General features: G+C 37.9%; 1 protein-coding gene across 3 annotated transcripts in view; it reads right to left on the reverse strand.

The window, feature by feature from the left end:
• The window catches only part of LY75 (lymphocyte antigen 75), a 105721-nt gene that overhangs the window by 18495 nt on the left and 63479 nt on the right, over positions 1-23747 (reverse strand). For all 3 annotated transcript variants that reach the window (XM_054477945.2, XM_054477944.2, XM_054477943.2), the window contains exons 24-28: positions 20274-20403; positions 18750-18976; positions 13512-13677; positions 12075-12242; positions 9723-9839 (exon numbers count right to left, since the gene is read on the reverse strand). In XM_054477945.2, coding sequence (XP_054333920.1) covers positions 9723-9839; positions 12075-12242; positions 13512-13677; positions 18750-18976; positions 20274-20403 — 808 coding nt within the window. The remainder of the gene's footprint in view (positions 1-9722; positions 9840-12074; positions 12243-13511; positions 13678-18749; positions 18977-20273; positions 20404-23747) is intronic.

Here is a 23747-nt window from a genome sequence, read left to right on the forward strand (position 1 = left end):
TGATTTCTGCATTTCCAACTGAGGTACCAGGTTCATCTCAATGGGACTGGTTGGACAGTGGGTGCAGCCCACAGAGGGCGAGCTGAAGCAGGGTGGGGCATCGCCTCACCTGTGAAGTGCAAGGGGTCGGGGAATTTTCTCCCCTATCCAAGGGAAGCCATGAGGGACTGAGCCTGAGGAACTCCGGCACAGATACCGCACTTGTCCCTGGGTCTTCGCAACCTGCAAACGAGGAGATTCCTCTGGTGCCTGCCCCACCAGGGCCCTGGGTTTCAAGCACAAAGCTGGGCAGCCATTTGGGCGGACACCAAACTAGCTGCAGGAGTTCTGTTTTCCCCATACCCAAGTGGTGCCTGGAATGCTGGTGAGACAGAACTGTTCACTCCCCTGGAAAGAGGTGCTGAAGCCAGGGAGCCAAGTGATCTGGCTAGGTGGGTCCCACCCCTATAGAGCCCAGGAAACTAAGATCCACTAGCTTGAAATTCTCGCTGCCAGCATAGCAGCAGTCTGAGATTGACCTGGGATGCTAGAGCTTGGTCGGGGGAGTGGCATCCGCCATTGCTGAGGCTCGAGTAGGTAGTTTTACGCTCCCAGTGTAAACAAACCTGCTGGGAAGTTTGAACTGGGTGGAGCCCACTGCAGCTCAGCAAGGCTGCTGTGGCCAGATGGCCCTATTTCTCCCCTCTGGGCAGGGCATCTCTGAAAAAAAAGGCAGCAGCCCCAGTCAGGGACTTATAGCAGACTTCAACATCCCTGCCTGACGGCTCTGAAGAGAGCAGCGGACCTCCCAGCACAGTGTTGGAGCTCTGCTATGGGTCAGACTGCCTCCTCAAGTGGGTCTATGACCCCCATGTATTCTGACTGGGAGATACCTCCCAGTAGGGACCAACAGACATTTCATACAGGAGAGCTCTGGTTGGCATCAGGCAGGTGCCCCTCTGGGAAGAAGCTTCCAGAGGAAAGAACAGGCAGCAATCTTTGCTGTTCTGCAGCCTCCGCTGGTGATACCTAGGCAGACAGAGTCGGGTGGACATCCAGCAAACTCCAGCAGACCAGCAGCAGAGGGGCCTGTTAGAAGGAAAACTAACAAACAGAAATGAATAGCACATCCACTCAAAGACCTCATCTGAAGGTCACCAACATCAAAGACCAAAGGTAGATAAATCCACAAAGATGGGGAGAAACCACTGCAAAAAGGCTGAAAACTCCAAAAACCAGGACGCCTCTTCTCCTCCAAAGGATCACAACTCTTCACCAGCTAGCGAACAAAACTGGATGGAGAAAGAGTTTGATGAATTGACAGAAGTAGGCTTCAGAAGGTGGGTAATAACAAACTGCTCTGAGCTAAAGGAGCATGTTCTAATGCAATGCAAGGAAGCTAAGAACCTTGAAAAAAGGTTAGAGGAACTGCTAACTAGAATAACCAGTGTAGAGAAGAACATTAGTGACCTGATGGAGCTGAAAAACACAGCACGAGAACTTCGTGAAGCATACACAACTATCAATAGCTGAATTGATCAAGTGGAAGAAAGGATATCAGAGATTGAAGATCAGCTTAATGAAATAAAGAGAGAAGACAAGATTAAAGAAAAAAGAATAAAAAGGAATGAACAAAGCCTCCAAGAAATATGGGACTATGTGAAAAGACCAAATCTACGTTTGACTGGTGTAACTGAAAGTGATGAGGAGAATGGAACCAAGTTGGAAAACACACTTCAGGATATTATCTGGGAGAACTTCACCAACCTAGCAAGACAGGCCAACATTCAAATTCAGGAGATACAGAGAACAACCCAAAGATACTTCTTGAGAGGAGCAACCCCAAGACACATAATCATCAGATTTACCAAGGTTGAAATGAAGGAAAAAATGTTAAGGGCAGCCAGAGAAAAAGGTGAGGTTACCCACAAAGGGAAGCCCATCAGACTAACAGTAGATCTCCCTGCAGAAACCTTACAAGCTAGCAGAGAGTGGGGGCCAATATTCAACATTCCTAAAGAAAAGAATTTTCAACCCAGAATTTCATATCCAGCCAAACTAAGCTTCGTAAGCAAAGGAGAAATAAAATCCTTGACAGACAAGCAAGTGCTAAGAGATTTTGTCACCACCAAGCCTGCCTTAAAAGAGCTCCTGAAGGAAGCACTAAACATGGAAAGGAAAAACCGGTACCAGCCACTGCAAAACATACCAAACTGTAAAGAACATTGACACTATGAAGAAACTGCATCAACTAACAGGCAAAACAATCAGCTAGCATCATAACGACAGGATCAAATTCACATATAACAATATTAACCTTAAATATAAAGGGGCTAAATGCCCCCAATTAAAAGACACGACTGGCAAATTGGATAAAGAGTCAAGACACATCAGTGTGCTGTATTCAGGAGACCCATCTCATGTGCAAAGACACAAATAGGCTCAAAATAAAGGGATGGAGGAATATTTACCAAGCAAATGGAAAACAAAACAAAACAAAAAGCAGGAGTTGCAATCCTAATCTCTGATAAAACAGACTTTAAACCAACAAAGATCAAAAGAGACAAAGAAGGCCATTACATAATGGTAAAGGGATCAATGCAGCAGGAAGAGCTAACCATCCTAAATATATATGCACCCAATACAGGAGCACCCAGATTCACAAAGCAAGTTCATAGAGACCTACAAAGAGACTTAGGCTCCCACACAATAATAGTGGGAAACTTTAACACCTGACTGTCAATATTAGACAGATGAACGAGACAGAAAATTAACAAGGATATTCAGGACTTGAACTCAGCTGTGGACCAAGTGGACCTAATAGCCATCTACAGAACTCTCTAGCCCAAATCAATAGACTATACATTCTTCTCAGCACCTCATGGCACTTATTCTAAAACTGACCACATAATTGGAAGTAAAACACTCCTAAGCAAAAGCAAAATAACAGAAATCATAACAGTCTCTCATACCACAGTGCAATCAAATTAGAACTCAGGATTAAGAAACTCACTCAAAACCGCACAACTACATGGACACTGAACAACCTGCTCCTGAATGGCTACTGGGTAAGTAACGAAATGAAGGCAGAAATAAAGATATTCTTTGAAATCAATGAGAACAAAGACACAACATACCAGAATGTCTGGGACACATTCAAAGCAGTGTGTAGAGGGAAATTTATAGCACTAAATGCCCACAAGAGAAAGCAGGAAGGATCTAAAATTAACACTCTAACATCAAAGTTAAAAGAAGTAGAGAAGCAACAGCAAACAAATTCAAAAGCTAGCAGAAGACAAGAAATAACTAACATCAGAGCAGAACTGAAGGAGATAGAGACACAAAAAAACCTTCAAAAAATCAGTGAATCCAGGAGCCGGTTTTTTGAAAAGATCAACAAAATAGATAGACCACTAGCCAGACTAATAAAGAAGAAAAGAGAGAAGAATAAAATAGACACAATAAAAAATGATATAGGGGATACCACCACTGATCCCACAGAAATACAAACTACCATCAGAGAATACTATAAACACCTCTATGCAAATAAACTAGAAAATCTAGAAGAAATGGATAAATTCCTGGACACATACACCCTTCCAAGTCTAAACCAGGAAGAAGCTGAGTCCCTGAATAAACCAATAACAAGTTCTGAAATTTAGGCAGTAATTAATAGCCTACCAACCGAAAAAAGTCCAGGACCAGACAGATTCACAGCCGAATACTACCAGAGGTACAAAGAGGAGCTGGTACCATTCCTTCTGAAACTATTCCAAACAATAGAAAAAGAGGGACTCCTCCTTAACTCATTTTATGAGGCCAGCATTATCCTGATACCAAAAACTGGCAGAAACACAACAAAAAAAGAAAAGAAAATTTCAGGCCAATATCTCTGATGAACATCGATGCAAAAATCCTCAAGAAAATACTGGCAAACCGAATCCAGCAGCACATCAAAAAGCTTATCCACCAGGATCAAGTCGGCTTCATACCTGGGATGCAAGGCTGGTTCAACATACGCAAATCAATAAACATAATCTATCACATAAACAGAACCAATGACAAAAATTACATGATTATCTCAATAGTTGCAGAAAAAACCTTCGACAAAATTCAACACCGCTTCATGCTAAAAACTCTCAATAAGCTAGGTATTGATGGAACGTATCTCAAAATAATAAGAGCTATTCATGACAAACCCACAGTCAATATCATACTGAATGGGCAAAAACTGGAAGCATTCCCTTTGAAAACCGGCACAAGATAAGGATGCCCTCTCTCACTACTCCTATTCAACATACTATTGGAAGTTCTGGCCAGGGCAATCAGGCAGGAGAAAGAAATGAAGGGCATTCAAACAGGAAGAGAGGAAGTCAAATTGTCTCTGTTTGCAGATGACATGATTATATATTTAGAAAACCCCATCACCTTGGCCCAAAATCTCCTTAAGCTGATAAGGAACCTCAGCAAAGTCTCAAGATACAAAATCAATGTGCAAAAATCACAAGCATTCCTGTACACCAATAACAGACAAATAGAGAGCCAAATCATGAGTGAACTCCCATTCACAATTGCTACAAAGAGAATAAAATACCTAGGAATACAACTTACAAGGGATGTGAAGGACCTCTTCAAGGAGAACTACAAACCACTGCTCAAGGAAATAAAAGAGGACACAAACAAATGGAAAAACATTCCATGCTCATGGATAGGTAGAATCAATATCGTGAAAATGGCCATACTGCCCAAAGTAATTTATAGATTCAATGCTATCCCCATGAAGCTACCACAGACTTTCTTCACAGAATTGGAAAAAGCTACTTTAAACTTCATATGGAACCAAAAAAGAGCCTGCATAGCCAAGACAATCCTGGGCAAGAAGAACAAAGATGGACGCATCATGCTACCTGACTTCAAACTATACTACAAGGCTACAGTAACCAAAACATCATGGTACTGGTACCAAAACAGAGATATAGACCAATGGAACAGAACAGAGGCCTCAGAAATAACACCACACATCTACAACCATCTGATCTTTGAGAAATCTGACACAAACAAGCAATGGGTAAAATATTCCCTATTTAATAAATGGTGTTGGGAAAACTGGCTAGCCATATGCAGAAAACTGAAACTGGACCCCCCTTCCTTACACCCTTTATACAAAAATCAACTCAAGATGGATCAAAGACTTAAATGTAAGACCTATGACCATAAAAATCCTAGAAAAAAAACCTGGGCAATACCATTCAGGACATAGGCATGGGCAAAGACTTCATGTCTAAAACACCAAAAGCAATGGCAACAAAAGCCAAAATTGACAAATGGGATCTAATTAAACTAAAGAGCTTCTGCACAGCAAAAGAAACTATCATCAGAGTGAACAGGCAACATACAAAATGGGAGAAAATTTTTGCAGTCTATCCATCTGACAAAGGGCTAATATCCAGAATCTACAAGGAACTTCAACAAATTTATAAGAAAAAACAAACAACCCCATCAAAAAGTGGGCAAAGGATATGAACAGACACTTCTCAAGAGAAGACATTTATGCAGTCAACAGACACATGAAAAAACGCTCATCATCGCTGGTCATTAGAGAAATGCAAATCAAAACCATAATGAGATACTATCTCATGCCAGTTAGAATGGAATCATTAAAAAGTCAGGAACAACAGGTGCTGGAGAGGATGTGGAGAAATAGGAATGCTTTTACACTGTTGGTGGGAGTGTACATTAGTTCAACCATTGTGGAAGACAGTATGGCGATTCCTTAAGGATCTAGAACTAGAAATACCATTTGACCCAGCAATCCCATTACCCAAAGGATTATAAATAATTCCACTATAAAGACGTATGCACACGTGTGTTTATTGTGGCACTATTCCAATAGCAAAGACTTGGAACCAACCCAAATGTCCATCAATGATAAACTGGATAAAGAAAATGTGGCACATATATACCATAGAATACTATGCAGCCATAAAAAAGAATGAGTTCATGTCCTTTGCAGGGACATGGATGAAGATAGAAACCATCAATCTCAGCAAATTAACACAGGAACAGAAAACCAAACACCGCATGTTCTCATTCGTAAGTGGGAGTTGAACAATGAGAATACATGGACACAGGGAGTGGAACATCACACACTGGGCCTGTCGGGTGGTAGGGGGCTAGGGGAGGGATAACATTAGGAGCAATACCTAACGTAGGTGATGGGTTGATGGGTGCAGCAAACCACCATGGCACGTGTATACTTATGTAACAAAACTGCACGTTCTACACATGTACCCCAGAACTTAAAGTACAATAAAAAAAAGAAGAAAAAAAAAAGAAAAACATTTTTGTGGTATAAGTAAAGTCATGGGAGAAAATATTTGGAAATTATTTATCAGACAAAGGATTTATATCCATAATATATAAAGAATTCTTACACCTCAACAATAAAAAGACTCAATTTAAAACATGAGCAAAAAATCTGAATAGGGATTTCCCCAAAGGTGATATACAAATATTCCATAAGCACATGAAAAGATGCTTAATATCATTAGCCATTAGGGAAATGAAATAAAAATCCTCGTGAGATATCATTTCACACTCACTTAGATGGCTATAATGAAAAACACACAAATGCTGGCATCGATACGGAGAAATCAGTACTCTCATACACCGGGAATGGAAAATGGTATAGCTGGTTTGGAAAACAACCTGGTAGTTCTTCAAAGGGTTAAATAAAAGATGCAGCAATTCCATTGCTAGGGGTTTACCCAAGAGAAATGGAAACATATGTCCATGCAAAAACTTGCACGTGAATGTTCAGAGAAGCATTATACATAATAACTAAAAATGGTTTAAAATTTAGGTTGTTCTACCTAAATGTCTATCAACTGATACATGGATAAATAAAATGTATTATATCCATAGAATGGAATTTTATTCAGTCATAAAAAGGAATAATGTACTGATATATGCTACAATATGGATAAACTTTAAAATCTTTATGCTTAATGGAAAAAGCCAGTCACACGCAAAAAGCACACATGGTATGATCTCATTTATGTAAAATGTCCAGAATTTTACATTCAGGCAATCTGTAGAGATAGAAAGTAGATCAGTGGTTGCTGAGAACTAGGAGACAGGGAGGGAATGCTAGTGGGTATTGTGTTTCTTTTTGGGGTAGTGATAGTTGCAATAAAGCTTTAAAAAAAGGTGCTAGGCCAATTACAATTATAAATTGGTATAAAGATTGATGCCATCACTACCTACACATACCCAATGTTGTCCTGGTTGTTTCTGGTTTTCACTGATTACCATCTCCCAAGGCAAGACCCCTAAACATCTGCCTGCAGCAATGACACATTAGCACTGCACACACGATTTGTTCTTGTTTGCTGCTTTGTATCATCTCATGCCTTCCAGTTCCTCTTCCCTTCTCCCAAACTTCAAAGTTATCAATTTTCTGACTAATATGATGTGCAATGGTAGATTTCTAAAGTTGTTTTAAGAAAAAGTCACTTATTTTACTCGGCTTAAGGTATCACTCAGTTGACATACTGTGGCTTCTCATAGTAATTTCTATTCATGGCCCTGCTATTGAAAAATCAAAAATGTTTAAAAAAACAAACTTCTTTGGGTAGGTGCCAAATACAATTAAATATTCTATAAGTATATCAACGTAACCTAAAACAGTGACTTACAGAGATTTCTATTCATGGCCCTGCTATTGAAAAGTCAAAACTGTTTTGAAAAACAGAATTCCTTGTATAGGGGCCAAAAAATTAAATATTTTATAAGTATATCAAAGTAACCCAAAACAGTAACATACAGATGTAAATTAAGTCAGTAAGAATGAGATTCAAATCAAATGTGCCATTTGCCTGAAATGTCTTTCTATATGTCCCTCATATGTCTGTATATTTTAATAGAAATTTTATTACTCAAACATTTTATGAAAGAAGGTAAAACAATAAGGGAGTCTTCTGATGTAAAAATGCTTTTTCAGAATATATAGTACATTTTCAGTTGTTTCTGATAACATAACTACAAAGTATATCAAAGGGTACAACTTCAATCTCTCTGTCTATGGCTCAATACAAGACCATTGTTTCTTCAGTCACTTTCAGGTGAAGCCTCAGAATTTTCCAGCTAGTTTCTCTCCATTTTAATTCAAGGGTAGTTAAGTGTCATCAGAGAAAAGGCTTGGGCCAACTAAGTCCTACTATAATGAACTTATCCTCACCTGGTAAACCAAGTCTTTATCTATTGCTTGATAGTTTAATTTTCATTAACCCTTCTGCCAACCATAAACATTTCAGGAAAACATTGGTAACCCCAAGAAACAGATGGGTTAGAGAGCAAAGGAGAAGCCTATTTTTAAAACAGGTAAATTTGAGTAATTTAGCTTCTTTTCCTTCTCTACCCCTAGTTATCATTGTCCTGTGCCCCTTATCAAACCCTCTTAGAGTAAATGTATGCTTTTGATGCTCTATGGCCGTGGAAAGGTTTTCCTAATTCCAAAATGTCTATGATTTTCAGGACATTTCTGAGCATCTTTCTAAATTGGTCTTGTTTCCTCTATATTAGACTCTGTTTTAAAAAAATTCGTATCAGTCATATTTTGGATTTGTAGTATTTAGTCCAAATTCGAGCTCACTGTCAGACCATGTGTCTCATTTTTCTATTCTTTTTTTTTTGAGACAGAGTCTTGAGTCTCGCTCTGTTGCCCTGGCTGGAGTGCAGTGGCACGATCTTGGCTCACCGCAACCTCTGCCTCCCAGGTTCGAGTGATTCTCCTAGCTTCCCAAGTAGCTAGGCACACGTCACCACGCCTGGCTAATTTTTGCATTTTTAGTAGAGACGGGGTTTCACCATGTTGGCCAGGCTGGTCTCGAACTCCTGACCTCTGGTGATCCACCCGCCTCGGTCTCCCAAAGTGCTGGGATTACAGGCATGGGGCACCACACCTGGCCATGTGTCTCATTTTTCTAATGCTTGTCATATGTGGGCCAACATAAACTAAGCCAGGGTTATAAACCCACAAGTGCAACACTAACGGAAGACTGATTCTGTTCTCGCTCATCTCACATAGTTATTAGAAACATAAAGTAAGTATTGAAGATTTATATAGGATGGTGATCATTTTTAGTTAGTCTTGAGTTGCTAGATAAAAGAGTGAAAAAAGAAAATTGATATGGTTTGGCTCTGTGTCCTCATCCAAATCTCATGTTGAATTATGATCTTCAGTCTTGGAGGAGCGGCCTGGTGGGAGGTGATTTTCCCCCTTGTGATAGTGAGTGAGTTCTCATGAGATCTGGTTGTTCAAAAGTGTGTAGCACCTCCTCCTTCACTCTCTCTCCTGCTCCACCATAGTAAAACCTGCTTGTTTCCCATTCGCCTCTGACATGATTGTAAGTTTCCTGAGGCCATGCTTTCTGTAAAGCCTGTGGAACCGTGACTCAATTAAAGCTCTTTTCTTCATAAATTACCCAGGTTCGGGTAGTTCTTTTTAGCAGTGTGGGAACAAACTAATTCAGAAAATTATTTTCCGCCATTTAACTTTAAACTCGATGATAAAGGCAGAGAAGAGACACAAAAACTGTCTTGATATTTATGTAAGTCATGTTAAGTACATAATTATACTTTCACGTATTGATAGACATGTACTTTGAAGAACTATGGCTTGATAATTATGTTATAATGAAGTACAAAAACAAATAGAGAAAATTGGCAGATTTACAACTTACTTCCATAAGTTATTCCTAACATGACCCATGAAGCCATATAATTGAAGTACAGCAGTTGCTCAAGAACAAAGTTATTCTCCTTTTCATCTCGAATACTCAGAATATGTGATTTTGGATCTGTTGAATAAAAAATAATCAATAATTTTAACAATTACTTATCTAGAACACTTTTATTTTATAAGATTAAAACATTTTAGTTCTCAGTTTAATATACTTCAAAATGTAAACAATATTGGACAATTAGAAAGATACGTAAAATAAAATTATCCCATTGTACTAAAATTAATAGGTTAAGGAGTTTTCAAATGTTTTGATGTTAAATTTGGTCTTATGGTATAATAGAAAACTAGTAGCTGAGTAGAGGATTTAAAACATTGATTCACTTCACTTTCCCCTATTTAAAGGTAATTTTCAGTTGGCATAAATCCACCCATAGTAATGATATACTGTCAAAGATTATGCTATAATAATTAGAACCTCTTAGATGAACTATAACAGGGGTTCCCAACCCCCGGGCCACACACTGGTACTATTAGGAACCAGGCCTGTTAGGAACCGGGCCATATAGCAGGAGGTGAGCAGCAGGCAAGCGAGCATCACCGCTTGAGCTCTGCCTCCTGTTAGAGCACTGTGGCATTAGATTGACAGAGGAGCACAAACCCTCTTGTGAACTACGCATGCGAGGGATATAGCTTGCATACTCCTTATGAGAATCTAACTAAGGCCTGATGATCTGAGGTGGAACAGTTTCATCCTGAAACCATCCACCCCTCCCTGTCAGTGCCAAAAAGGTTGGGGACTGCTGGACTATACGACAGATCTTCCTTTTCCTTAGTTTTCAGTATGAGGGTTAAAAAGGCTTAATATTTCCCAAAGGGTGTTCCTCACAAAATTAACAAGGAAGTTCCAGAAAAGATCTACATGGATTTTTAAAAAAGTTTGCAAACATTGGTTTAAACAAAGTTAAACTAGTTTATGCCAGTATTTCTTAAGGTATATGTTAATGTACATTTGTTAATGTCCAACAGGAAGCTATGGTGTCTAGTGTTTCTCAACCTTTTTCTTTTTTGTTGGTTATTTTTTTCAAACTTATTCTAAGGATTTTTTGCAGAACATCTCTCAAGACTGATGTTATACAGAGCATGCTTTGGGAAATACTGGTTTGATATTTTCTATAGCAACTTTCACTAAGTTCATTGTTCCATTGGTTCCAACAGTTCCATCATTTGGAAGTCACAAATCCTTAGTGGATCTCATAGGAATTATCTGAAGACTCTTGAGAGCTGAAAATGTGAAATGTGCACTTCTTTAAGCTTAGCTGCTGCTTTGTGGTGTATCTAAGCTTTTGACTGCTCCAACTAACTTATTTTCACTTTCCCATAGCCTAGCTTGATTTAATGCCCAGTTCTCTGCTCTCTTGTGTGTCATTTCTTTCCCCCTTCCTTTTTTTTTTTTGGAGATAGGGTCACCTGTCATCCAGGCTGGAGTGCAGGTGGTGCAATCACAGCTCACTGCACCTTCAACCTCTTGGGTTCAAAGATCTTCCCTCCTTATCCTCCCAAGTAGCTAGAATTACAGGCATGTGCCACCATGCTTTTAATTTTTTGCAGAGAGAAAGTCTCACTCTGTTGCCCAGGCTGGTCTTGAATGCTTGGCATCAAACAATCCTCCCACTTCAGCCTTCCAAAGAACTAGGATTACAGGCATGAGCCAATGTGCCTAGCCCATTTCTTTTCCTTTTAAAGGAGAAACCGCCTTCCTTACAAACATAGACTAATTCTTGAATGGATGAGTAAAGAAAGGAGTTATGCCTATACTTTCCATTTTCACTAACACAAATTTTAATACTTTGTCACTGATAATGTAGATATTAGGAGATGAATATTTTTGACATCTAGTTACTAGTGCTAATTAGAAATATTTATAACACAGGAAATATTTTTTTAATTAGAAAAATACAATAAGTAACGACAGTATAATATACTTGATATGGTTTGGCTGTTTCCCCATCCAAATCCCATATTGAACTGTAGCTCCCATAATCCCCACGTGTCATGGGAGGGACCTGGTGGGAGGTAATTGAATCACGAGATTGGGTTTTTCCCATGCTGTTCTCGTGATAGTAAGTCTTATGAGATCTGATGGTTTTACAAAGGGCAGTTTCCCTGCACATGCTCTCTTGCCTGCTGCCATGTAAACATGTCTTTTCTTCTCCTTTGCCTTCTGCCATGATTGTGAGGCCTCCCCAGCCATGTGGAACTGTGAGGCCATTAAACCTCTTTTTCTTTATAAATTACCTAGTCTCGGGTATGTCCTTATAGCAACGTGAGAATGGACTAATATAGTACTTACTCAGTTTCTGGCATTTAGAATGAACTTCTTCCTGTGTTGTTGCCATATGCCTATTCTTTGTTATTATGAAATTGTAGCAACAGTTCTGAAATGGTATCCACGGAGTATTTAGAACAGGAGATGGACATTTAACACTGTCAACTGGTTTGACCTCTTTTTCAGTCTCATCTAGAAAAAGAGTTAATGGTAAGAATTCTAATTTGAGATATAAATGTTAAATCTTGTTTGCAGTCATTAGGCTTGATTTGTAGGAAATATTCAGGAAGCCGAGAAGTAATATCCTGGTGAAGCCTGTCTCTGTTTATACTCAGATATAGCACACAAAAAGCCAGCTTTCTATAGGAAGGAAATTACTCGACACAATTTTCTTACCCCTGCTGTGGCGTGGAAGAATGTAAAAAATGAGGTGCTATTAGGTTAAATGCAGTTTCTGTCTTCCTGCATTACCAAATGTCAAGTACAAGGGACCACCCCTAGAGATGCTGTACAAACATATTCATTATTAAAAGTCACCTAACTACAACTCTGAGAATTCATTTTCAAGTTTCTGTCTACTGATACTATTAATTTTAAAGGAACTTTTAAATGTAACATTGATGTTCTAAATAAGTTATTGCTTTAACCAAGTCAAACAAAAATAATATTTAAAATCTGACATCTACAGTATCTGATTATGATCTTTTTCCACTTTATGAAAAGGCCATACATTCACAAAGATACAAATATAAACATATTCCACTCAAATACATTAAACTGATTTAATATGTGGCAAAGATCACTCAGTATCTCTCCTGGATCACAATAAGTCCCTTTGTCCATGAAGCAGTGTCTTCTTTCTACCACAAACCCACAAATGTGACCTTGACAGTTGTAAAAACACTTTCCTCTGACTGGGCTAGAGACTGCACACCTGACTCAGGCTAAGTTCATGAGATTTTCTCTAAGGATTTACAAAGTGAAATTTAGAAATTGTCAACTCATCTCCAGTTATAGGTTCAGCTCTATCCCCGTTTTGGGGATCCTAAATTTCCCCTTGTCTTAAGCTAGCTTGAGGTGGTTGCTGTGAATCTTAAGACTCATAAAAGTCCTGTTAGTTGTGATATTATGAATCACAAAAGAATTTTCACAAATGTAAGCTTTCTACAACTATAAATATATGCAGAAAGAGGTAGAGTAACAATGGGACTTTAAAGTGTTAATCCCCATTGTCAGCTGACATCAAAATAAAACATGCCTAAAATAACCCATTAATAATAATATATTTAATATATAATTCTACTTGAATACAAATTTTCCCAACAAATGTTGCTATAAAAAGACATGACTATAATTTCTTCACAATTCCAAAACCAGATTTTATAAAACCACTCCTCAGAAATTCTACCACTTATGAGACTGTTAATAATTTAAGAATTAAAAGATCTGAAATTCACATACTTCCTGAATAGTAGCAAATAGCACCTGGTTGATTGTCATTGCAATCAACTGTTTTCCAGAATCCATCAATGTCTAATACTACACAGTCTTCAAGTTGCCCATTAGTTTCAGCCCAGCGACTAAAATGAAGACGTTTCCCATCTGACCAACCAAAGTTGAGTTCATCCTGTAAGGAGTAGAAATACATTTCAAGTGGCAATATTGATGTTATCCCTTTGTATTATTTTGATTCCCATGGTCAATCTAATGATTTTTAATTTTTTTATATTTAATACACATTTACATACCATTTACTACATAACAAGCATTGTTCTAAATGCTTTATAAATATTGGCTTACTTAATCCTTGTAACAACCATATAGGAGAGGTACTATTATTATCTCCATTTTAAAGACGAGGAAACTAAAGGTATGCAACTTGTGCAAAGTCCCACAGAATACAAACCACAGTGCTGGGCCTCTCTGCAAGGCTGTCGATCCCTAGAGTCTATGTCCTAACCATTATGCTATGCTGCCTCACACATAATTGGATCCACTGGTTATCAGAAATCAGAAAGCTAAAATGGGGTGAGGATCACTATAGGTACTGATTAGATCAGAGACAAGCTGGCGTAGTGGAAAGAATATGGGCTACGGAGCTAAACCTACATGGTTTTGAATCCTGATTCAGTCACTTACTAGCTTTCGTGTGCCACCTCTCCAAATTTCCATCCCCCATCAAGTTAAGTGTGACACTTAACTTCATGGGGCTGGAATTAATGGGATAACATGTGTAAAGCCCACAACCCAGCAGCTAGCTGGCACACAGAGAGCTGGTGGTTCCCTTCCTCTGAACTCCTCAGGCGCTGTGGCTCTCACATCGCTGTTTTCACACTTGTCGTTGGGGAGAGAAGCTTCTTCATTCACTAGATTCTGTTGTGTGCTAGAGGTCTGTGAACGTCTGCCTTTACACCCTGCCAAGGTCCTGACCACCCATCTAGGTACAGGAGATGGACTGTGGGGTACAGGCCTGTCTGAGCTTCCCCATGGTGCTGCCAGAGACCTTACATACCCACTGGTGGGCCTGGTGCTGGCCTAACAGACCCACTGAACTAAGCTTTCCTGAGTCCCAAGACAATCTACATCACTAGTTTATTTGAAATATTGAATGAAGCCACACAGTCTCCTTAGTAAACCATAAACAGCAACACAGTCAAGCCTCAACACCACTCGCTGCTTCATTCTGAAATGTTCATGACCAGAGTTCCAGCTGTAATCCTAGCCCCTAACCTAACCCAGTTAGGGCCTAAGCCACTGTGGACTCCAGTGTGGCCCTTCGGCCGCGCGACTTTGCCTGCACTCATTCAGACTGCCCTGCATTTCTTCCCCTTTGCTGCACTCCCCACCTAACCCTGTCCCTGATCCTTTGGAATTTCCATTCCATCTAAATGAATCATCCCACACATTTTATCTTTTTACTGAACACAAAATATTAAGACTATAAATATCTTTTCACTAAATTCTTGATCTTAATTGATCTTAATTTAACTCTGGCTTTTCCAGGGAATGCTCACACATTGTTGGTGGGATTATAAATTAGTTCAGCCCCTGTGGAAAGTAGTTTGGAGATTTCCCAAAGAACAAAAATAGAATTACCATTCAACCCAGCAATCCCATTACTGGGTATATACCCAGAAGAAAACAAATCATTCTACCAAAATATACTTGCGCTCATATGTTTATTGTAGCACTATTCACAACAGCAAAGACAGGGAATCAATCTAGATGTCCATCAGCAGTGGATTGGATCAAGAAAATGTAGCACATATACACGATGGCATACTGTGCAGCCATGAAAAAGAACAAAATCATCTCCTTTACAGCAACATGGATGTAGCTGGAGGACATTATCCTAAGTAAATTAATGCAGGAACAGAAAACTAAATACCACATGTTCTCACTTATATAAGTGGGAGCTAAATATTGGGTACACATGGACGTAAAGATGGGAATGATAGTGTCTGGGTACTCCAAAAGTGGGGAGGGAGTGGAGCAAGGGTTGAAAAACTACCTATTGGGTACTGTGTTCACTATTTGGGTGACAGGTTCAACTGAAGCCCAAGCCTCAGCATCCCACAGTGTCTGTATTGTAACAATCCTGCACGTGTACCCCCTGAATCTTAAATAAATACATAAATCTGGCTTTTCCAAGGGAATAATTTCCTTTCAGCACCCACAGGGGAAGGCTATTTGATATTCTATTCTCAGATACCACAGGACTATGAGAAAGGAGTAGTGGATACTTTTTATCTCCTTTTATTTCCTTTGAGGATTATTCCCCTTGTATCACTGCAAACTCCCCATGACATTCACTGAGGACTTGGTCGCCTTGCTCCTCCCTGACATTCACTAAGATGTCCCAATTCTTGCTGTCCTCCCGGTCCTATCATTAACTTGGGATGCCTGTGTTCATGTTTCCAAGCCTTCTTGACTTCCTTTAATTCTATATATTTTTATTTCTTCAAGCTGGGTACTTGAGTGACCCACTGCATGGCCACACTCTGCACTTTACAGAACCCAGAGCTGCCTCTCCTCAGACACTGTAAAGGCCAACAGCATTTCCTGCATGAATTTATAGAAAAATAACTGTTCTCCCTCTCTCCAGCTGCTTGCGTCCTCCCTGGCCTTCCACACAGTGTCTTCTACTTAAGTAAAGTCTTATATTGTTACTACTCTGTTTAAAATCTTTCAATATCTTCTCATTGCTTTCAATGTAAAGTATTTATTAACATCCTGTCATTTTCAAAGAATTAAGGCAGCTATTAGGATATACAGTTAAACAGCTACACAGAATATGTTAAAATTAAGGGTGAAAGGGAAAAGAGAACCACAGGTAAAGGTTGAAATCATTAAGTGAGGAGGGGAGTTACAAAATAGTCTGACTCCAACTGTCTAAAAAATAAATAGGTACACGTAGAAAAATAACTTGAAAGATCCATACCAAAATATTGAATCATGTTTATTTTTAGGTACTGGCATTACAGGTGACTTTAATTTTGTTCTTTTAATTTACTGACAAATTTTCTACATTGCAATATTGTTTTTGTCTCAAAAGATTTAGGGTGACTGAAACTAGGAAATATAATCACTTATTGCTTCCTCACAACAGACACAACAAAGCATCTCACAGAATTTCCAACGCTGAAGATAAAGCAAGTAAATCCAATGCTATAAAACAATTGAGACTGTGAGGACTGAGTAAGCAGCTTCCCGATCTCCTGGCTTGATCTGGGTTAATTTAATTTAATTAAATTAATTAATTTATTTATTTAGAGATGGAGTCTCACTCTGTCGCCCAGGCTGGAATGCAATGGTGTAATCTTGGCTCACTGCAACCTCCACCTCCCAGGTTCAAGTGATTCTCGTGCCTCAGCCTTCTGAGTAGCTGAGATTACAGACGCCCGCCATGATACCCACCTAATTTTTGTATTTTTAGTAGAGACACTTGGCTAGGCTGGTCTCAAACTCCTGACCTCAAGTGATCCACCCGCTTTGGCCTCCCAAAGTGCTGGGATTACAGGCATGAGCCACCATGCCCAGCCGATCTGGGTTAACTTTAGAATACCCCGTGGCTCAGAGAGACTATTCTTTAAGCTATTCCTAAATGCTACTTTTAATTGAGCTTCTGATAACAATTCTTGTTTTTCCATCCATTCTTCAGTTCAATTCTGAGTCTTCAATCACACATTTTTTCCATGCAACCCTAGACCCATCCTGGTATACTTTGGGATATACCATGGCTGAGAAAAGAGGTGGCCTATAATGCCAATAGGAATACCACAGCTTTATTTTAAAATCCCTTATTTAATTATAGCCAAAACTTCAGCTGTGTAATGATTCCAGTTTGTGCTACATGTGCAGAGGTTAGTGATGCGAATTAGTAGGAGACTAGCATTCTTTGTTGGGCTCTGAAATGAATGAGAAGTGCCTGAGACATCTATCTAGGATCAGCACTTGAGATGGAGGAAAACACTATTCAACTTCCTTTTCAGAGTTGCTTAATTTTACTTTGCTGAATTTTTTCTCCTTAAACTAGAGATGGGGGTCTTGCTATGTAGTCCAGGCTGGATTTGAACTCCTGGGATCAAGTGATCCTCTTGCATCCAGAGTAAATGGGACTACAGGTGTGCACCACGGTGCCCAGCCGTGCTGCTGATGTTGAAAGGGATGGAAGCCGGGTGTGGTGCTCACGCCTCTAATCCCAACGCTTTGGGAGGCTGGGGCGGGCGGATAACTTGAGGTAAAGAGTTCAAGACCAGACTTGCCAAAATGGTGAAACCCCATCTCTATTAAAAATATAAAAATTAGCTGGGCGTGTTGGCGCATGCCTGTAATCCCAGCTACTGAGGAGGCTGAAGCATGAGAATCACTTGAACCTTGGAGGTGGAGGTTGCAGTGAGCCGAGATTGCACCACTATACTCCAGCCTGGGTGACAGAACAAGAACCTGTCTCAAAAAAAAAAAAAAAAAAAAGAAAGAAAAAGAAAAAAGAGAAAGGGATGGAAAGGACTCTTTAACACTATCTATAATGCTTCCACACACCCAACCACATCTGATTTTTAAATTCTTCCCTTATCTTTTAATTGGCTAAAGAGATATGGCAGCTCCAGATTCTAGCTCAGTCTTTGATTAGAATAAATAAAAAGAAGTGCTCAAATATATATATATATCTCCACTAGAACCTTTTCCTCATTTAAACAATGAAGTACTAGATCTTTCAATAGTGGAAAGATAATTGCCTCTAAAAACCACATATTGCTGCTAGGTGCAATGGCTCATGCTGGTAATCCCAGCACATTTGGGAGGCCGAGGTGGGCAGAGTGCTCGAGTCTAGGCATTTGAGACCAGCTTGGGCAATATGGCAAAACCCCGTCTTTACAAAAAATACAAAAATTAGCCAGGTATGGTGGTATGTACCTGCAGTCCCAGATACTCAAGAGGCTGAGGTGGGAGGATCGCTTGAGCCCGGGAGGTCAAGCCTGCAGTGAAGTGTGATCACACCACTGTACTCCAGGCTGGGCAACAGTGTGAGCCTTTGTCTCAAAACAAAATTAAAAACCCCCGACATATTCCATGAAATTTACTGGAGTAAGATTTTCAGGTCTTCTGTTTGTTTTAGTCTGCTATGAGAGATGCTATGCACAATAAAAAATGTCGCTTTCCATCACCCAGTCCTGGCAGTTGGGACTGAACACTTACATCTTGACTGAAGAGTCCGATCCATAAGGAAGAGTTCTGAAGGAGCGCCTGCACACTGAGGAATGCCTGCTGGTAAGGGTCCGTGATGCTCACCAGCTGCATGTTACTTTTCAGACACTCCCTTTTAGCACTGTGCCAAGTCAGAGTCTTTGGGATTATTTTGTACAGATTATTTAGATACTTTACGGTTTCTGAAGCATTCTGCAATGTCTGTCTGCCTTTAACTTCTGCATGTAAAAGAAAACAACAACAACAACAACAAACCCTTCCCCACACTCTGCAAGTTATGGGACTTTTTTTTTCACATTTCTACCCATACTAATCTACTTTAGATATTATTTGCCTATTTATTTTAGATTTTGGGTGAGAGAATTAGGTATGTCTTGCTGTATACCTTAAGTAAAATGTGTGAGCTGCAACGTTTGTTTTCTAAAATCAGAACAACATTCTGTTTCATTTGTCTGATTTATGAAAGAGAATATCTGCAAATAAATGTAACCTGCATTATCATGTCGTGTCGGTGCTAAATACCACTTTTGTTTGAACTGCTTCAACAAGGAGATAAATGTATTAAGTATCCCCTTACAGAGTTTTCACCTGGGAGAGCTAGCATGAAGAAATGTAAGAAACCATCCACAAGAGGAGGCATTTGAATTATTGCTTTATAGTACTTCGCTAATAAAGGAGTTAGTTAAAAACATGGAAAAAATGGGTAAACATTAATTTAGCAAAAAAAAAATTCTGCCAAAGCACATGAGATATCTACTTACAGTTCTCATTACATGACAAAATTTTTTCTTGATCATTTGTTAAAAACACATTGTGATCAATGAAAAATAATGTAATACTTTTTTAAAAATATATTTTTCAAAATATAGATGATTCCTACTTTTAAGTATGCATTCTACTTTTATTTGGATTATGGAAAGGCACAGACAGTGATCTGTTTATAATGTTTCAAACTCCCACTTGTTTATTTGTTAGTGCTAAATTTAACAGTGAATACTATTAGTGGACTTAATACTCAATACTGCACTCAGTTAAAAATACGAAGTTTTTTCTTCTCCTTTTCCCACAATAAAATGTAAAATCTGAAAAATGCCAGAGTAGAAAAAAGAACAAAATTCAATTACTATAATGGGATAACTACTATTAACAAATTCCATCAGATACAATTAATTAATTTAATTAATTATGGCAATGATCCTTTAAAAAAATCACATTCCATTTGATAAACTCTGACTCACTAAGCCAATATGGATTTAGCCATGCTGAAATTTTAAGCGATATGATTATAAATTAATATAAATTCTTTTATAGTATTAAAAATTTTTTTCAGCTTTTATTTTAGATACAGGGGGTACATGTGTAGGATTGTTACATGGTGTATTGGACCCAGGTGGTAAGCATAGTACCCAATAGGTAATTTTTCAACCCATGTTCCCCTCCCTTCCTATAGAAAGTGACTATATATATATATGTAATAGCATAAAGTACCATAGTTATCTAGATAACAACTGTTACCTGAATATTTCTGACAGAGAGACACAAAGTGGCGTTCACTGCAGGATGTAAAATTCCACGTCCCAGTAAACGGTGATTTTTGGAGGTTGAGTATTAGGGCACAGTGGTAGCGAGACTCTTCCTCAAAAAACTAAACAAAAAGGCAAATATATACATGCAATCATGTAACAATGGTCTGAAGCTCCTAGCAAGAAAAGTTTAGATTCTAGATTGAATTTGTCCCCCTATAAAAGAATTCCATGAAGGACCTCACCATGACATTTCCTAGAAAATCTTTAAAAACTTTCAAAGCATGGATAAAGGGCAATTAACTTTATAAAAAACAAAATAGTGGCAATCTTGATAAACATATTTTTAAAAGAGATAAACTATTAGAAATAAGATAAAACATCTCCAGCAATATTTAACACTCGACTACAGTATAAGCAAAACATAATGATTATTAATTCAACTTATTAGATTTTTATAGACTTTTTGTAACAACAAGTTGTGTACCACATAACAGAATATAGCTTAAAGCTTTGATCCTATACTAGTCACTATAAAAATCTCCATATATTAAAACAAAAGTATCTAGATTTCATTTTCTGGTCACAATCAATAATATTAGATATGAAAATTTATTCCAAGTATATTATCCCTATCCTTTTCTGTATGTTTGAAACATATCACACTTAGAAAAATAAGAAAAGTAAGTTTATACCAGGAGATACTGACCAAAAAAAAATGCTACTCAATAAATAGTAAACCAAAAATGAACTAAAATAATTATAGGAAAGAATAAAATGGGAAATGTCAAAAAAATTGGTATGAGTAAAACTTTATGTGGAGCCAAATGTGTATTATTAAATGTATTCTCTTTTTTTTAAAGGAAATATGAACTGAATTCAATATAGGAGATTGAAAAATGAACAAAAACAGAACCCCACGAAAAATGGGGTAGAAAAAGGTAGAAGTAGTATTTATAACACAGGTCAAGCAATAGGAGTAGAGGGTGGAGAATAGAGTGGACAAAACCAATAACATGCAACTGTTTTTGTAAAAATGTAAATAATGCAAACCAAAAATGTAAGCAAAGATAATGGAGATTTTTAAAATACCATAAGCAACTTTACTTCAATACATTTGAAAATCTAAATTAAATAGACAACTTTCTTGAAAAATGCCAATTAGCATAATTGTCATAAGGAAAAGTGGAAACACCAAAATGTAACAATAACTTTGAAGGAAATGGAAAATTAATAATGGCCATTTTTTTTTTTCACTATCTGTCAGGTACTATTGATAAAGCTTTAAATAAATTATCTTATATAATCCTTATGTTGACCTTATGAGGTAATGCAACAGAATTAGAGCTTGCAGATAAGAAATTGAGGCTTAAGAAAAGTTAAGCAAACTTCCAAAGGTATAGTAAATGGCTGAATTGGAATTCAAACCTAAGCAATCTGACTCCAGAGCTTGGGCCCTTCACTGCTGCACCAAATTCCTTTATCATCAGAGTATGATCTCTGCAAAGAACAATGTAGTGTATATCTCAAGACAGAAGAGAAGGTTTTGAATGTTATCTTTACAAAGAAAAGATAAATGTTTAAAGTGAAGAATATGGTAATTACCCTGATCAGATCGTTTATACAACACATGCATGCATTGAAACATCACACTGCACCTGATAAATTGGTACAATGATTATGAGTCAATTATAAATAAGGAATAATTAAAATTTTTTAAAAAGCAAAAATGCTCCTGGATAAGGGTTCTAACATTTTGTAGGTAGTTCCCCTAAACTTTCAGGGAAAGAGAATTCCCCAGGCTGAGTCAGAATTTCAGAACACAGAAAAGATGGAAAGCTACCCAGTCATTTTATGAGGCTAACATGATCAGAAAAAAATATGACAATATAGCATAAGAAATTAATTCTACGAAGAGAGAGGAACACATTCCCAAGTAAAATTCTAACAAATATAATGCAGAATAGTAAAATATTAATCCACTCTGAGCATCCAGATTTTACAACAAGAATTTAAAATGGTTTAATACAACATCTACTAATATATACCACGTACAAATAGGACTAATGGGGAAAAAAAAAACTATATGGCAATCTTAACAGATGCTGGGAACAAGTTTTAGAAAACCCAGTACTTATTCCTGATTAAAAGTTCTAAATAAGCTAGTTATGGAATGCTATATCTTAAACCAAGAGTCAACGTAATGTTTAACAATGCAGGACTGCTGACTGCCCTGTTGAGGTCCAGATCAAGTCTACAATGGTGGCTACTACTGTTCCTAGTATTTGCCATGGAAATTCTGGAAATTCTAGCATATGTGGTGAGGAATGAAATGAAAACGAGAGAGGTAGCTATAGGAACGAGGGTCACTGTTGCTTGAATATTATTATTAGCTACTTAGGAAACCCAAGAAAATCTAATGAAAAACTCAGAGAGAAAGAGCTTTTAGTGAGACAGATGCCTATGGGGGAAAAAAACCCATAACATATTCAAACAATAGCTTCCCTACAAATCAGTAAGAAAAATTTTTTAAGGCTGTCATTCTTTTTTTTTTTTTTTTTAAATTTCAGCTTTTATTTTAGATACAAGTGCACATGTGTAGGATTGTTAAATGGGTGTGTTGGACCCAGGTAGTGAGCATAGTACCCAATAGGTAGTTTTTCAATCCATGTCCCCCTCCCTCCCTCTCCCCTGTGCTCAATGTTTAACCTTCGCTTGTACGTTAGAACATGCAGTATTTGGTTTTGTGTTCCTGTGTTAATTTGCTTAGGATTATGGCCTCCAGCTCCATCCATGTTGCTCCAAAGGACATGATTCCATTCTGTTTATAGCTAAAGCTACCATTGTTAATGACAATGAGAAAGAGATGGAACTATAAAACTTCACAGAGTGATCTAAAGGAAGAGTTGAATAAATAGATATATCAAATTCATGAATTGGAAGATTAATAGAAAGATGTCAGTTCTCCCTAATGTAGTCAAATTCTCATCAAGAGTTTTAAAATTTTAACTATTTGGATGAAAAATGACTAATAATTCTAAAGTTTTCCTGGAAAAATGGACAAGAATATCTAAAAGTATGTTTTAAGGGCATGTAATAAAGTATAATTAATCCTATTATAGTTTTAAAAAATATGGTAAAATTATAACATTTAGATCAGTATGGTAGCTATTTAAAAATATTTCTCATATATATAATATGTGTATGTGTGTATATAACATATCAATGCAGTCAGCCCTTCATATCCGTGGGTTCTGAATCTGGATTCAACCAACTGCAGATGGAAAATATTTGAGAAAAAATTTTTTTGTCTGTACTGAACATGTAGACTTTTTTGTCATTATTCCCTAAAAAATACAGTATAACAACTATTTGCATAGCATTTACATTGTATTAGCTATTATAAGTAATCTAGAAATGATTTAAGTATACAGGAGGATGTAGGTTAAAAAGTTTTTTTTCTCAA

Source organism: Pongo pygmaeus, chromosome 11, assembly GCF_028885625.2.
Source record: "Pongo pygmaeus isolate AG05252 chromosome 11, NHGRI_mPonPyg2-v2.0_pri, whole genome shotgun sequence".
NCBI lineage: Eukaryota > Metazoa > Chordata > Mammalia > Primates > Hominidae > Pongo > Pongo pygmaeus.